Source organism: Diabrotica virgifera, chromosome 4 (genome assembly GCF_917563875.1).
Source record: "Diabrotica virgifera virgifera chromosome 4, PGI_DIABVI_V3a".
NCBI lineage: Eukaryota > Metazoa > Arthropoda > Insecta > Coleoptera > Chrysomelidae > Diabrotica > Diabrotica virgifera.
In genome coordinates, this window is record NC_065446.1 from 53,677,062 (window position 1) to 53,695,251 (window position 18,190).

The 18,190-nt window shown below is 33.4% G+C and overlaps 1 protein-coding gene across 4 annotated transcripts in view; it reads right to left on the minus strand.

Moving 5' to 3' along the window:
* Positions 1-12,489: 12,489 nt before the first annotated feature.
* LOC114339251 (chitin deacetylase 1) overlaps positions 12,490-18,190 on the minus strand; it is a 120,421-nt gene continuing 114,720 nt past the window's right edge. For all 4 annotated transcript variants that reach the window (XM_050649129.1, XM_050649130.1, XM_050649127.1 and 1 more), the window contains exon 5: positions 12,490-13,888. In XM_050649129.1, coding sequence (XP_050505086.1) covers positions 12,738-13,888 — 1,151 coding nt within the window. In that variant the 3' untranslated portion in view covers positions 12,490-12,737. The remainder of the gene's footprint in view (positions 13,889-18,190) is intronic.

Genomic DNA, 18,190 nt, shown 5'->3' on the forward strand with positions numbered 1-18,190 from the left:
TTTTAAAAAGTTACAGGGGCGAAAAAAAAGAGAAAATTGAGTGTGATTTTTAATTACAAGTATATAATTCTAAAGAAACTTTTTGTTCATTCTAGCGGACTTTTATTACTCGGTAATAATGTAATCTTTCATTATGTGTTTAAATTTTTCAAAAATACTTGTTAGTTTTCTCAGGATTCGAAAAAATGATTGCATTTAAACAGAATTCAACCGAAATTTTGTGCCTACGCTCTCAAAAAAGATTAAAGTATTATACATTGTTGTAATCAGTATTTCAAAGGCTTTTAAATGAGGTGTCACATGATGTACTCTCCCATTTAAAAAAATCAAAGTTATGGCTGTCACCTGAAGAGGGATCGCCCAATCATTTTTGAATTCATTTTAAATTAAATATATCACAAAATTTTTGCAGAAGTGGATTATACAACACAACAAGTTAATATTCAATGTAAATAAATAAAAACTTTAGCAATCGAAAACAAGAAGTTATAATCTTAATAATAAAAACAGTAAATATAATAAAAAATAAAACAAGTACTTATAATTGATTCCAGACTTGATCGTGCTACCAGCAACTGGTTTTATAAACAGCTCTGAAATATTATTAGTAAAAATCGATAATTAACAAGTTAAAATTACTACTAAATTGATATTAGTGATTGTTTAAGTGCAGGAAATCATACGTGAGTAAAGAAAACTCTCATTTTGTTTGATTGCATGATACTTAATAAACTGATCATTGTTCTTACTAACCTAACAATTTGGTTAGAATAAAAAGAGCAATTGGTTGTTCGTCAACTTTTAAATAAAACAGGTCCGTACTCAGCCAAATTAATGAAACAGAACAATCGAAAACGACCAAAATGAATCATAATAACAGCAATGGTATTATTGATACACTGATAACTCACCAAACACTAAAAAATACTCCACAGCATTAATCCACTCACCAATACTTGTCCAAGCAAAGAACAGGGAATTATATTTTCTGCAATAGAGGGCCTCAAATTACAAGATTACTTATTAGAACTCGGACCAATTGTAGATCCAAAAAACATAATTTTTTCATCCAAGATTTCAAACAACCGTGTTTGTGTATACTTATCAAGTAAATCAGTGGTAGACAAATTTTTAAAAGAACATAATTCTATTAAAATTAATAACACAGTAATACCAGTAAGAAAGCTAGTTACCCCGTCACAAAGACTTGTTCTATCCAACGTAAGTCCCACAATTCCACATAACTTGTTGGAAACCAAGTTAAAAACTATTGGATTACAGCTAATGTCACCCATCACATTCCTACGAATTGGAGCACCTGATCCAGCGTATAGTCACATACTTAGTTTTCGAAGGCAGGTCTACACTTCCCGCCATAAAAAACTGGTACACTTTTTCCCCAATGTAAACCTGTGTTCAGACTGGATGCAATAGTTCGTGAATCACTTCGCTGTTGCCATAACAGATAACGGAATTGCACTAAATCTAAATACAAAAAAATGACGTTTAAAAATGTATAAAGGTTTTATATAGGTATTACTTTTATCACTACCAATTGACCATCATCGAAGAAACCTGGGAAAACTTGGACGAAGATGAAAATTTATAACTAAATTTATTTCTCACTGTCCAGAAGATTACAAGAAGAGTCTAATAGTAATGGAGCTATGACAAAATATTAATATTTTGAGCAGTTTCGAATTGTAATACATATATATTTAAATTCCAGACTTGTTCACTGTAAAAGATATTCATATTGTATTAATTTCAAATCATTTTTTTTTATTTTTCCCGTGTGTTTATTCTAGTATCTCACAACTCAATAGAGTTTTGTATTTACGAGAAACCAATCACGCTTCTCGATTTTAATTTAAACATAATAATTTAAAGTTATGTCTAGATTTATTAAATATCATTATTTTTTAATTGAAATATTTTCATAAATTATAATAAAACACGAATCAAGGTATGGGTACTTAATTGAGATGACTGGCAACGTTGCCCTAGAAATTAGAACGACACATTTGACAAGATCAAATTACACAACTTGAAAAATGCGATTTTCGGTTATAAGAGTTGTACCAGTTCTTTTTCACGCGAAGTGTACATATCTCCTCCAGAAGATAATTTCCAAATTCCCGATGTATTAGAAATTAATTATGATGACATAACATATCACATATATCTTACAACATTATGCTATAAGTGCAAGCAACCAGGTCATTTGGCATCACAATGTGCCAGCCTCCAACTCCAAGCTCCTACTTCTCCATATACTAAATCACAACAACAAAGTTCCTCTCTAGACAATCCCTCAGACAGCAATAATTCAAGTCTATATCAAATACTACTAACCTTGAAATGATATGTGAACAAACACCAATTACTCCTATACTCAATAAGCCTAATCACGACACACCCACTTCTTTTGAAGTTCAAACAACTTCAATAACTAATCCTACGACCTCTAAACGAAATATGTCTGAAATTTCAACATCTAGTCCAGAAGATACACCAGATACTACTAAATCCTCAGAAACAAACTCTTACTTTCCAAAACCCGTTCCAAAAGCTGCAAACAAAAAGTTGAAGTTGGAAGACAAATCCTCATTAGAATTTCGAGAATTACCCCAAAACATAATCAAATTCATTGACAATCACAATCCTTAGTTCCCACTCGATAGTCAACAATTCACTTATCTGTTAGAGAACACTCACGGTAGTAGTGATGCATTAAGCACTGCTTAAGACTATATACAAAAGATTCCATCTCTTATATATATGATAAATGCAATACATTCGCAGGCTGAAGATCGAACAATGAAAATCAAATGTACTAGACCAACTAAAAAATTAACTAAACAAGTGATTCGACTTTTTGTTTCATCTGACTTAGACAGTGATGTATCACAAAACTAATTATTTAAATAACAGTATAATTAATGTATAATAATATTTTACAGTAGAATTTAAACAGTTTTCACACACGCCTACCCTTATTTCAGGTATTAATTAGGAAATATTCTCCTGATATTATATTATGTCTTTAAGAGGAAACAGTAGCGATCAACAGGTAGCAATAACGCGTTCCAAGATTGCGGCTGTAATTTTGAATATTTTTTCGAGATATTTGGCACACGTATTCGTAATATAATAAAGAATGGCGGTACAGAGCCAAATTTGCAAAATATATTAATATGTGGAAATTACTCTGTAATTAAATACAATATTAAAAAAACGAGCCTGTACCGCCATTAAGAAGAACAAAAAAATACACTTTCTTCAAATAAACTTTTTTATCCAATGCCTAGATTTTATGTCATTTTGGAACTACTAATGAAATAGAAAATTTTAGTAGTTCCAAAATGACACAAAATCTAGGCATCGGATAAAAAAGTTTATTTGAAGAAAGTGTATTTTTTTTGTTCTTCTTAATGGCGGTACAGGCTCGTTTTTTTAATATTGTATTTAATTACAGAGTAATTTCCACATATTAATATATTTTTCAAATTGGGCTCTGTACCGCCATTCTTTATTATATTACGAATACGTGTGCCAAATATCTCGAAAAAATATTCAAAATTACAGCCGCAATCTTGGAACGCGTTTTCGCTACCTGTTGATCGCTACTGTTCCACCTTAAGAAATTAATCTTAAAGACAACAATGTGTGTGACTTATAATGTCTACTATCAAAATAGACAGACAAATCATGCCAGTGGTGGTCTTGCAATATATACAAAAACCGATTTACATGTAAACAGAATCACAATTAATACAAATTTAGAAGCAATAGCAGTAACAGTAACAACAGGTACTAATCAGAAAATGAACATATGTAACATTTATATTCCCCCGAACCATAATATCCAAGGAAATGATCTTTACGACTTAATTATGCAAATTCCATCACCAAAATTAATCCTTGGTGACTTTAACAGCCATAATCTTCTATGGGGTTCCAAAAAAACTACTAAAAATGGAAAGTTATTAGCAAACATAATCAATAGCCTTAATTTAACAATAATGAACGATGGAGCTAAAACTCGTTTCAGCGCAGCTTCTGGAAATTTTTCAGCAATTGACTTGTCTATTTCTGACCCATCGACGTTACTAAATCACACATGACAAACCGTAGACGATTTATATGGAAGTGATCATTATCCAATAATAGTAACAAAAATTTCCAACCCCACAACAAAAACCAATCCTTTTCAAAAGGGGAAAATCAAGCGAGCCAACTGGAACATCTTTAAAACAAAAATTACCGAAGAAATATCAAATATCCCTATAACTGAAGAAGACATAAACTTAACTTTAAAATTGTTTAATAACTTAATCACTGAATCCACCACAATTGCAATGGGAAAAACAAAGTACATAGCAAAAAACAAAGTTGTTGCCTGGTGGAATGAAGAGTGTGAATTGGCAATAAAGCAAAGTAAAAAAGCATTAAATACTTTCAAAAGATATAAAACTAATGACAACTTGATAGAGCTAAGGAGAAAAGGGCATATGCAAAATTAATTACTACCAGATCTAAAAAAGAGTTGAAAAAAATACGTTCAAAGTATTAACAGGAATACTAACATGTCAACCGCATGGAAAAAAGTAAAGAAAATATCTGGCGTCAATACACAAAATGGAATAAAATACCTAGAACGAAATGGAAACCTAATTATTGAAAACAAAAAAATTGTAGAAGAATTAGCTGAAACATACAGACAAGAGTCTACAAATGAAAATTACAGCAATACTTTTTACGTTATCGGGAAGAAGAAGAAGCAAATCCAATAAAAATTGTAGCCAGTAACGATGATATAAATACTATAATTAATAAAACAGAACTATTAGATGTTGTCCAAATGTTAAAAAAACACATCACCAGGCCCAGATGACATACCCGCAATATTCCTACAACAGTTACCTAACGAAGCTTTAGACTTCCTATTGAATCTTTTTAACATAATCTGGTGTAAACAAAAATTTCCCGACTTATGGAGACAAGCTGTCATCCCTATTCTCAAACCTAACAAGCCGGCAACAGCAACAGAATCATAATAGGCCAATATCACTTACATGTTATACTTGCAAACTGCTAGAGAAAATAATAAATAATATACTTATGAACATATGTGGCATTTGGAACATCACAATTTACTCATACCGGAACAAGTTGGATTTCGTCCCTTAAGATCCACTACAGATAATTTTTTACATTTAGAAAGTCAAATTAATGAAGCCTTCTGTAACAAACAAAAATGCATAGCTGTTTCCTTTGATATCCACAAAGCATTTGATTTGGCATGGCGATACAGAATATTAACAAAGCTACTGACTTGGGGAATTCAAGGAAACCTGTTGGCATTTTTGAATAACTTTCTAAATCAACGCAAATTTTCAGTACGAAGTAATGAAGAACATTCTACTATTAAGTCTCAAGACAATGGAACACCACAAGGATCTGTAATTAGCCCTACACTTTTTTTAATTGCAATGAATGATGTTATAAAAAATCTCAAGAGACCTGCACAGGCTAGATTATATCGTCGCCTTAATACTATAACTTGATAACTCGAAATTAGTAGTTTTGAGATAAACGAGTTTAAAGATTTTAAAGATATTTGTGCTGCTACCATGATGTTAGTAAATAAGGAAATCACTCTGCGGCTCTAAAATACTGTTCCTTAACTTTTTGGCAACTGATCTATTTAGGAATATGGTGTAAATTTGTTTTCCAATATGGAAAAAAACATGAAAAATTAAAGTTATCAACTTTTAGCACTACCATAATGTTAACATTTGGTAATGTCGCATGTTGTGCCAAGTCGCATATAAGTGAACTTTTTAACACAACTAATATTTTAAACATTATTTTGTTGAAAATTAGCCCTCTGCCATGGGGGTTGCCAGATCTGCTAACAATTCTCGAATTCTTGCATTAAAATGAACCGAATAAACAGATGGCAATTATGTGGTAAGTTCAATGGTTTCAGAGAAACACGTGCTAAAACTAGATAACTCGAGTTATCTAGTTATAGCATTCAGTGTATGTCGTATACACGATTATTTCGATTAAATAATAGCTTGATAACTTATCTTGTCAAGTTTTAGCACTGAATATTAGTGGCATTTGAGTTTTATCAACTTTCGTCAATCATAAATAAATACTTAACCCGTTTGAAGTGAGATATCAAGTTTTTACACAATATGGAGGCAAATAAAATACATCTTGTGAACTAGTTATCTCAAAAACGTCAATTTTGGAGTTATCAAGTTATAGTACTAAGGCGACGATATGCTGATGATATGGTAATGTTCATCAAAGGAAAAAATATTAATTCGATAGTCAAATTTTTACAACAATATCTAAACAAAATCGAAAGTTGGTCTAATACGAGTGGATTCAATTTTTCAGCTGACAAGACACAATATATTATTTTTTCCAAAAAGCCTATTCACACTAACATACCTGCCTTAAAATTCGGCACAAAGCTTTTGAAACGATGTACAGAGATAAAATATTTATTTTTAACATTCGACGACACTTTAGGTTGGAAATCACATATTAAGCAATTGGCGATATCATGTCAAAATCTTCTTAAATGTTTAGCCAAAAAACAATGGGTTGCTGACGGAGATACATTACTACTGTTGTATAGAAGCCTAATTCGATCAAAATTGGACTACGGATGTATTGCATATTCTTCAGCGTCAAAGTCAACTTTAATAATCTTAGACATTATACACAACAATGCATTACGCATAATATCTGGAGCTTATAGAACAACTCCTGTTACAAGCCTCGATTGGGAACTTGGAGAGCCATCATTACATGAACGAAGAAAATTACTTAGTCTATCTTACGTTTAAAAACAATCATCACTACAACCTGACAACCCTTTTCTTATTCAGTCATCGTTATCTAATATCAACATTTACAACTATTATCATACCATAAATCTGAAACCAATCCACAAATATTTATAAGCGATTATAATAGAATACTTTCTTCTTTCCCTGAATATATCCAGGTTTACACAGAAACTCTAAAGTTTAAAGAACCGCTTCGATTTACATGAAATTTGGTATACATATAGCTAACATGTCAGAGAAAAAAATGTGATATAGTACTTATATGCCGTGGTGGTCACGGGAGTGACCACGACCGTGAGTTTCACCTCTTATGGGGGGTGAAAAAATATACGTTAAAAATAAGTCCGGAAATGGATAAACTGTATGTATACAAATTATTTTAACAGTGTTTTGTAAATGTCATGTCAACTAAATATTTATTTTGAGTACCTGAATATCATTGATTTATTACAATTAAGTTTGAAAAATCTGAATAACAAATATTTTTCTATCAAACAAACACTAAGGCCCGGTACTTTATGTCTCAGTTAACAGCCGGTTAGTTAACCGGGTTTTAATCGGGACCTCTTTAGGGTCTCTTGTGTTGTAATAAATGCAATTACAAGTATTATTATAATTATAAATAAGTATAATAATAATTATAATTGCATTTATTACAACGCAAGAGACCCTAAAGAGGTCCCGACTAAACCCCGGTTAACTAACCTGCTGTTAACGGAGACATAAAGTACCGGGCCTAACATATCAAAATAGCGTGTATCAAAATAAACAGTCACTGCGAACGCGACATAATGACGTCACTGGCTTGATGAAGTTTAATTCTACCTTTTTTTATTTGCGTACACGTTAGCGTGTACCTAGACACAGCGTGTTTGGAAACCTTTTTCAGAGTAGCCATCATTGATTTGACGTCACGACTATCATGGTCCATTAAGAGATTTTTATGCGTTTTTGCTCAGTGAGTTAGTTTAATGCAGTATTTCTTCTTGACAACTATTTGAGGTTATGTTTATTTGTTTTTAATTAAGCGTTAAATGAAGATATTAAGACAGCGTTAAATTAAGATATTAAGTATGTTATGCTGGATAATTTATTAATACATTATTTATTAGTTTCATATAGGTATAATATGTTGTTTCAGTTTTGACACAAGTAGGTATACATAACTGGTGAAAATTCTATAATGTGAGGGCTGGTACAATCATGCAGAAACAATGTTGCTTCTAGCGCACAAGCGATCTTAACCAAGTGGACGTATATCTTCGACACATGGGAAGTAGGCCTATAGGTTTCATGTTACCTACCTATGTTTTATACTATTTTGAAACATCTGAAAGAGGTCACTTTTTGAAAGTATTAAAGACGTGATTTTACCGACGTATAATGGTCGTCATCTTTTTGACGTTTGAAAATCGTCACGGTCTCGACGTACAAAAAACGTAGATACGATTACGTTTTAAAATCGTCAAAATTATGGCGTCAAATCGATGAGACAAATACACGTGAATTTCAACGTCAGTACTACATCATAGGAACACGTCAATTGATCATTTTTATGACGTGTTATCTACGTTATCCAAACGTCGTTTGGTTGCCTAGGTTCATGATCCATTCCGTTATGATTAGAAATAATGTCGGGGACAGTGCGCATTCTTGTTTAACTCCGCTTTGTACAGCTGTATCTTCTACCATTTCTCCAGCATGTTCCAGTCTGGCTCTATATCCCTTGTAGAATAAACTGATCAGGTTAATATATTTCATCGGTAGTCCATATAGTTTTATTATCTTCTACATTAAATGTACACAATTTTGTTCCTGTTTTTACACTATGGAAAGCCTTTTCAAAGTCAATAAACATTATATTTTTTTTTGCAATTCACTAGCTTGCTCCAAGATAATTCTTCGAGTACAAATGTGGCCGATAATGGAACTTTGCCATATTTTTGTTGTTTCAATGCGTTTTGTATATCTTTTTTCATAATTTCATCTGTGCTAATGTTTAACTCCTGTATTACATTCTTTTGTCTATATCTGGTGTTGCCTCGTGTTTGGAGTATATTATTTCGAAGTGTTCTTTCCATCTTTTTATTATTACATATTCTGCTTTTATTATATTGCCTTGCTTATTTTGATTTGATTATTACTTTTTAGTGTTTTCCCTGTCAAATTTCGTATGATATTGTGTGCTCAAGTCGTTTTCTTTCGCAGCTTTTACAATTTATAAGCACGGAGACGACGAATATAGAAGAAAGCAGAAAGGACAACGTTCACATATCTTTCGAATCTTTTTCTAGACGAAAAGAGAGTAGATACTTGACCGTTGTTCTTTCTGTTTTCTTCTATATTTGTCGTCTCCGTGCTTATAAATTGTTAAAGACGGAGATTCAGGATGCAACCAGAAAGTAGTTTCTTTTGACGAAAAGTCTTAGATTTAAAATATTATTTATTATTTTATTTCAATTATTTTATTACAGTAAACTTTGTATCTGAGGCTTTTCGTCTTACTCGTTTTTACGAAAGATGTCGCTGATTTGCATCTCAAAGGTGAAATTATTGCATTCGCAGTAAATTCCATTAAATAAGGCAGGCTCAGTGACGGTTTAAGGCATCATGGGGCCTAAGGCGGCCATAAGAAGTAGGCCCCTTTATATCGACCATTTACTTAAAACAAATTTACAGTCATAATTTATGTTGTTTTGGGAAGTACATAGTTACTCCAAAAATAAATTAGGTACGACAATGTAAAAATGATAATTTTCCTTTTTTTTTACATTTCGCAACAACTTCTCATTAATATTCCATAGCTAATATGTGAAAGAAAAAAGGGATATTGTGTCGATATGTGATTTTGCCCTGGGTATGAGTGCCACCCCTTCGGGGGTGAAAAACATACATTCAAAATAATGGATAACTGATTAATTCTAAGTAACTTTTGTTCTATCGAGTTTGTTCACTAAATCAATACTTTTTGAGTTATTTGCGAGTGAATATGTTCATTTTTCAACAAAAAAAAAAACACCTTTTTATACGGTTTTTCGCAAATAACACAAAAATTAAGTATTTTATCGAAAACATATTCTTAGAAAAAATATAGCGTATACAAAATTTAAAAAATGTTGTATGTATGAAATATGTAGACGCAGTATAAGCAGAACTGGAGCTAATGAAAAGTAGATTCCTATTCGACAAATTCCAAATCAAATATTTCAACGTAAATTACCAAAAAATTAAGCAATTTTCGGTGAAAAATCATTACAACTTTTTTAAAATGTTAAAAAGTTTTATTTTTGTTTTTTTTTAACAAGTTTAATGTATCAAAATTAAGCAAGTAAAGCTTAAAATAATGTTGATTCCTTTTTTTGACACAAAAATCTTGAAAATTTATGAAAATCTTGAAAAAACTTATAAGTATATTATTTATATGATCTGTAAGTTTCACCGGTTCACAGTGCTTATATTTCAAAACATTGGGATTTAAAGTAAAACAAACTTTTTGAAATTTTGAAAAAAAAATGTCTTTTTTTTCAAAATAACTTAAACATTATTAGTGGTAGGTAACAAAAATTTTAAAGAGTAAAAAATATAGGTTTTGATTTTCTGAATATTTCAGATTTTTGCTTTTTTGGAAGATAAAAATTGGTTTATGACTGTTCAAAATTTGCATACCCTGTGTAGAGAATTTTTCATTTATTAAAAATTAATAAATGAAAATAGTTTCTATCCTTGTGGGATCGGTACTCACCGGAGAGACCGCAAACGTTCGGATACAATTAGCGTCTCTTTGCAAAAACAATGACGACTTTGCTAAGTAACAAGACATTTACTCAACACACACACTACCCACTACACTAGGTACCTGATTGGAAAAATCCACTGTACCATGCCAATGGCCATTAGTTGTCGAGGCATTAAGCTAAATAAAAAAATTGCATACACTCGTTATTAGTGACTTGTTCAAGCCCTTTCTACTACAGCCTTTTTATAAATAAGCACTTTATACCGGTTTAACACTTACAGAGCATATAAACAATACATAAGTAAAGTATCTTGTGAAGCGGTAAGGATTAATTTCATTTGGGATGCTAATTAGGGGGTTATTTTCACCATTTTTTTTACCCAAAAAATGGGTTCATCTTTATTCTGAGAGTATCTTGATTACTTTTTATGATAGAAATTCTTTAAAAAAACAAGAATAATGCTTTTTGAAAACATTTAAACAAGTTATGATGAGCTTTCCATGAAAATTGCTTCATTTTTTGATTATTTCACGTTGAAATATTCGATTTGGAATTTAAAGAATAAGAACCTACTTTTCATTAGCTACAACTCTGCTTCTACTGGGTCTACAGACTTTACACATACACCATTTTTTCAATTTTTTAAAAGCTATACTTTTGCTAAGAATATTTTTTCGATAAAATACTTACTTTTTGAGTTATTTGCGAAAAACCGTCTAAAAACGTGTTAGTTTTGTTGAAAAATGAAGATATTCACTTGCAAATATCTCAAAATGTATTGACTTGATGAAAAAACTCTAGTGAACAAAAGTTGCTTAGAATTAGTCAGTTTATCTACTTCCGGACGTATTTTGACGCTTATTTTTTCACCCCAGAGAAGGGATGGAAACAACCGTAGAGCTAAAACACATATTGGCACAATATCACATTTTTATTTGACATGTTAGCTTTGCTTCTACCAAATTTCATGTCAATCCAAGCTCTTGTTTCAAATCCGAAGGTTCTTTAAAATCCGGAGGTTTTGCAATCTTTTACCGTGAGTGAATGGACTATAAGGCCCATCGGTGGGTAGTATTTGAAAAAAAAAACGTACCATACCAAAATAATTACCAGCTTTTATCAAAATTTGCTTGCAAAATTGATTACCAAATTGAGGGAATGATTAGAATATGGTATATAAAAATGCCTTTGAAGATAACTGCTTAATTTGTCTTGAAGTCGGTTGTATTTTTCTGATATCTGACAAAAGACAAAGCAAAAAACGGAGTTTGATTGGAAATCATAAATCATTTTCTTTTTTTTTGTCTCAGTTAGCCCTATTTGATTTTTTTAACATTTAAATTTTTTTTAAATAACTGCTTAAATAATTATATATTAATTAATTAAATAATTAAATATTAATTAATTCATTTGTGTGAGATGCGGGCCCCATCAAGTGCCCGGGCCCTAGGCGGCCGCCTAGTCCGCCTAATGGTTAATCCGGCACTGGACAGGCTTGTTGATATTTGATTCGGAGTTGTGACTGCATAGCTCCACTGATGACGCCTGAGAGGCAGAAATAGGTATCTGGAGATGGTGGCCCAACTCTGAATAAAATAAAAACAAAAACTACCTTTCCCCCTTGCTTATCTTCACTCAGATTTTTGAGTACTTGAAACTGTCTTTCGGCTCTTTTCCTAGACGAAAAGACAGTAGATACGTGACCGTTGTCCTTTCTGCTTTAATTATTATGTATTATGTATTATGTATTATGTATTAAATTGTATTGTACTATATTATGCAACAACATTTTTGGTAAGCATTGATTAGTATAATCTTTTTTTTTATAAACTTTTATAGATATTTTAAATAACTCCACAAATTAATAACACCAAGACTAAAGATTTTCAACTTTTTATTTAACAAATATTATTTGTCATAACATGGTTTGATTTTACTTTGATATAAATACAAAGAGGAATGTTGGCAAGGCAGGTAATAATTGAAAAAAGAAACATGAGAAATGATTACAGCTATATACAAAAGTCTTTTAGAATCAAAGTTCACTGAACTAGTTTTATCTGTTTTTCAAACAAAAAATCAGTGGATTATTTAAAAAGAAACTAAATAAATAATAAATTATTTTTTAAGTTGAAAAACCGTCCCCAGTTGGATCCAAAATCCATGGATAATTGTTGGGACATTCCATACAGGTAAACAATCGTAGAGTTTCACCTGGCAGTTCTCTGGTATGTAATGGACATGAATTGGGCAATGAACAGTAAGGTTGACCTTTAATGTCACACTTTTCTTTCCATTCTTGGAAGTCTCTTAATCCACTGAGTTCTGTGGGATTCTGAACCCATTGGATGACTTGACTGTTTGTTACGAAATAAACATCATTTCGGGCCAACATATCTTCAATGAATTTAATAAGTTCTTCTTTGAATTCTTTCTTACTCTTTAACCATGAGGCATGGAAGTTAAGACCCAACGGAGCTCGGTTTGAATTCAAATGTCTGTTGAAATTGTGTCTGAGTAGTCTTGCAAATTGATCTCCAGTTTGAACATTAGAACAGGAGTCTACCATGTGGCAACCAGGTAGTGATTCGTCAAAAGTAGGATCATCACGTCTGTCCAATTCGTTCATGACTATTTCCCAAACGGGATGGCTTCTGCTGGGACAGTTGTGGGCATTTCCGTTGCACTTATGTGGCATCCTGAAGTATAAAGTATAAGGCCAGATTGGGACACGTCCAAGAGAGGCTGTAATTGATGAATCATAAATAAAGAATTGATCTGTCATCATTTCAAATTGTCTGTTTCCTCCTACTCTGAGGTATGGAGCTCTCACTCCAATTATTGATCCATCGGTAATGTTGGCAAATCTTTCAATAATCAATCTAGCTCCAGCCATTTCAGCCAACCAGTCGTCATAAGAACCCTGGGACCAGTAGTTTGGATCCTCTTTATGAGTCAATGAAAACACCGCGATTTCATGACCACGTCTGTGTAGGTCCTGTACTGCTGAGTAGTTTGTGTATTTGTGAGAAACGAAGAAATTTCCTTTAATTTGGCAACCATTTGGATTAAGTCTAGTGCCTGAAAAGATTTCTTCATATAGATCGATGTTATCTACATTAACGGCACCATTGAACGAAATGGTTATCATTTGTGGTACATTTGCTGGTTCTAGCGCGCCAGGAATTCTAGTTCCGTCAGCTGAGCAGAAACAGTCCGGAATTACACATTGAGTTGGGTCACAGTCAGGTGCACGGTTGGGATCACTATCAACATCTAAAATAAAAAATTGTTTTAAGTAATTAGATATAATCAATATACAGTAAGCACCAAACTAGCAGACACATGGATACCTAATTGACTGCCTCATGTCTGTCGTGTCATGTGACTGACATCATTGATAATAATTGATAGAATCATGCTATTGACGCCTTTTATGAAGTTACATTAGTATTGCTACTCAGCTTTAAAATAACTTTATTCAAACATCAACAATATTGCAATACTTTATAACTTTTATAACTTTAACACAATGACAACTATAAACTTAAAAAATACAACTGTTCTATAAACTGTCAACTGTCTATTCCATGACATCTCGAATATTATCCAACTTAATACTTCTTCTATTATGTCAAGGGATTTTTTTTATGTAGGATCAATATGTTTACTTCTCGGCATAAAAGTAAACAGTGCACTAAGTGAAGGGTCCAGGATTGTATTAGCTCAATGTGCCCGTGTGTCTACTAGCGTGGCGGTTAGTATATAAAATAGGTTATAAAATGAAAACTTGTTTTTGCAGTCTTCTCCTACATGGGAAGTCTCGAATCATGTGAGAAATTGTCTGTCAATACAGATAATAAAAAATTAGATAACAAAAAAACAAATAATATATATACTCATTTATTGTAGTATTAATTTAAATTTTAAGTGAAGGAACTGCCGTAGAACGAGCAAATAAATTATACATCTAAAATTACAATTGAAGGGCTTAATGTGAAACAATGACAAGCCACACATGAGTTCAAAAAGAGTTAGGTTAGATTCTTGGTTAAATTAATAGTATAACAAGACACTAAAAAATTATCTCAGCCCTTCATTAATAGGTGGTCCGATAAATCTATGGTCACACTATTGCATAGGCCTAGTTTGTCACTAGTATCTACTCGACATGGGCGGAAGAGATTGGGATAATTATTGAGTTCTGACGATTCTAGTAAGAAAAATAGTAACGTTGACTTGACGTTCGATGACAGTAACCGTAACCCTGACTATGTACAATCTAGAAGTGACTCAAGTAATGAAAATACAGCGATATTATGTAATTTTTTCCTAAATGTGGCTTGTCACATTATTATCATTTAAGATTAATATAGTGGTTTGTGACGTGGCTTGTTATATTATTGCATTTGCAAAATTACGTCAAACAATGATCAAATGCTATATTTGCTCAGAGTTGTTACATGGCACCGAGATCTGGATTCTGAAGCCTGATACGAGCAATCACCTACAGGCGTTTGATATGGGGTTGCATAGAAAAATTCTACGAATACCATGGACAGCGAACACCAATGAAGCTCTCTTAAATAGAGCAAATATAGTTCGTCAGTTACTGAAAACTATTAAAATCTTCTTCTTCTTTAAATGCCTTCTTCGCGACGGAGGTCGGCAATCATCATAGCTGTTGGGATTTTAGAGACGGCTGCTCTGAAAAGTTCATTTGATGTACATCCATACCATTCTCTCAGGTTGCGCAGCCACGATATTCTGCGTCTCACTATGCTTTCTTTTCCTTGAATCTTTCCCTGCATAATCAATTGGAGCAAGTGGTATCTCTCTCCACGTGTAATATGTCCGAGATATTCCAATTTTCTTGTTTTGATGGTATTTAAGATTTCCAATTCTTTATTTATCTTTCTCAGAACCTCTTTGTTTGTGATGTGTTCTGTCCACGATATTTTCAGAATTTTTCTGTACACCCACAGCTCGAATGATTCTAGTTTTTTCATTGATGCAGCATTCAAGGTTCAATCTTTCATTCCATAAAACAAAGTCGAGAAAACGTAGCATCTAGTCAACTTAAGTCTTATCTCCAACTTCAAATTTCTTGTGCAGAGCACTTTTCTCATTTTGTTAAAATTTTCTCTAGCCTTTCTATTCTGATTTTGATTTCCTGTAAGTAATCTCCTCTAGTTTTCGAACAGGAAGAAGCTGTACTGATAATATCTTCTGCCTCAAACAACTAATAGAAAAAAAATTAAGCACAAATCAAGAAACCCACCTCATGTTTATTGACTTGCAGAAGGCGTACGATACAGTTCCTGTAAACAAACTCTGGAACGTGTTACGACAGACGAATATTAGTGTCACCTTAATAAAAGCCTTAAGAAATTTGTATGAAGGGTCAACATCACAAATAAAAACTGGAAACAGATTATCGCAAAGCTTCCTGGTTAATAAGGGTCCACGTCAGGGGTGTTGTGTATCACCGACCTTATTTAAAATATATGTTGCAAAAGCATTGAAAGAGTGGAAACTAAAATGCAGAGGAATGGGCGTAGACCTTGGAGAGATTTGCTTATATACATTGCAGTTTGCTGATGACCAGGTTGTTATAGCAAACGATAAAGATGATTTAGAGTACATGGCAAGGAAATTACAAGAAGAATATAGAAAGTGGGGACTAGAAATTAATACAGAAAAAACAAAATACGTGCCAATAGGTACCGAACTATCGAACATCAGATTAGAAAATAATGAAATCATCATGCCCTGCGACCATTACACATATCTAGGAATCGTTTTTGACACAACGGGGAAAGATGATGAAGAAATAAAGAGAAGAATAACACAATCCAGAAAAACAATAGGTTGTCTAAACAGCGTACTGTGGAATCATGAAATAGGAAAAAGAAGAAAACACAATATCTACCAATCTCTTATTAAAAGCAGTCTATTGTACGGAGCAGAAACTTGGCGGATAACCAAAAACAACAGAAGAAAACTGGATGCAGTAGAAATGGACGCTTTTAGAAGATCAGTAGGAGTGTCACGCAGAGAGAGAATACGTAATGATGAGATAAGACAGCGAATGGGGGTTGACGGCTCTCTAACAACAGACATAGAAAGAAAACAGCTGATATGGTACGGACACGTCCAGAGGATGGATAACTCAAGACTCCCTAAAATAATTATGCAATGGGTACCACCAAACCGCAGAAAGAGAGGAAGACCCAAGAAATCTTGGAGAGAGGGAGTAACGAAGGCGATGAGCGCAAGAGATCTTAGAGAGGGCCAATGGGATGATAGAGTGTCATGGAAATTAGGCATCGGACAACGTCGCAAGACGTTTTAAAACCGATTGATATATAATCTCCTCTAGAGTTGATCATTGTTCCAAGGTATGCATATTGGTCGACTCGTTAGATTTTGGATCTGTTTATGAAGAGAATCGCGTTATTTCTTTGAATTTTCGATATTCTCATAAACTTTGTCTTCTTGGCGTTCATTTTTAGACCGTATTCGTGTCCAAATTCCGCTATTCTGGTCAACAGCCTCTGAAGATCCCAATATTTTCAGTTAAGATGACAGTGTCATCTGCATATCCAATGTTGTTAATGGGAACTCCATTTACCTTTATTCCAGCTGTTTCACCCTCAAGAGCTCTTTTCAAGATCTCTTCCGAGTAGGCATTAAGCAGAATTGGCGACAACACACATCCCTGTCTCACCCCACGTCAGATTTCAATTTCCTCTGACAGCTGATTGCTATTAAAATAAGAAACATTTCCTACCCATAGCATGTTCTTAGAGAAGACCGGTACAGAATCCTTCAGCTTATCATGGAAGGTAAAATCAAGGGCCGCAGAGGAATTGGAAGGAAACAGATGTCATGGCACAATAACATTCGCGATTAGACAGGAACACATAATGCCGAACAACTATTCTGATTAGCTGAAGACCATAAACAACTCGCCAATGTAATTTCAAACATTAGAGGGATTTAATATGGCACCGAAATAAGATCTTATCATAGAGGAGGGGCTCCGCATGCCCTAGCGTGGTGGCTAATTATAATTATGAGAGGTGGAGGTGAACATGAGAGAATGAAAATCATAAAAATCTTGAGTTCCGAGCCATTGGACCGAGCTCAATTGGGCTTGGTACAATGGCTGGGGGCCCAAGCAAGCAATTTTTAGTTCCGCGGTTAAGTAAGTAAGAGGATAAAGGCATAGAGCGCATCACGCTGAGCCTAATAATTTTTGCATTCGATTAGGGTACCACATGGAATCTTATTACCCAGGATTCCATTGTGAAGAGCATTTGGCTTCGATAGTTGTGCCCTCATCGCGCGTCAGCGTGCTATGGGGGGAAAGGGATGGCCTGGGGCATTGGAGCGAGGTGGGGTGATCCCTGTTTGAACTCGGGTCAAAACACCTCGCCCCAATGAATTGTTACACCCGAATGTACTTTTTCGATAGGGTGGACATCTCTTACAGGTCGGGTTGAATCAAATTGCTTGCTTGCTACATGAGAGAACGGAAACTACGGACAGCTAATCTTTAGGTATTTGACTATT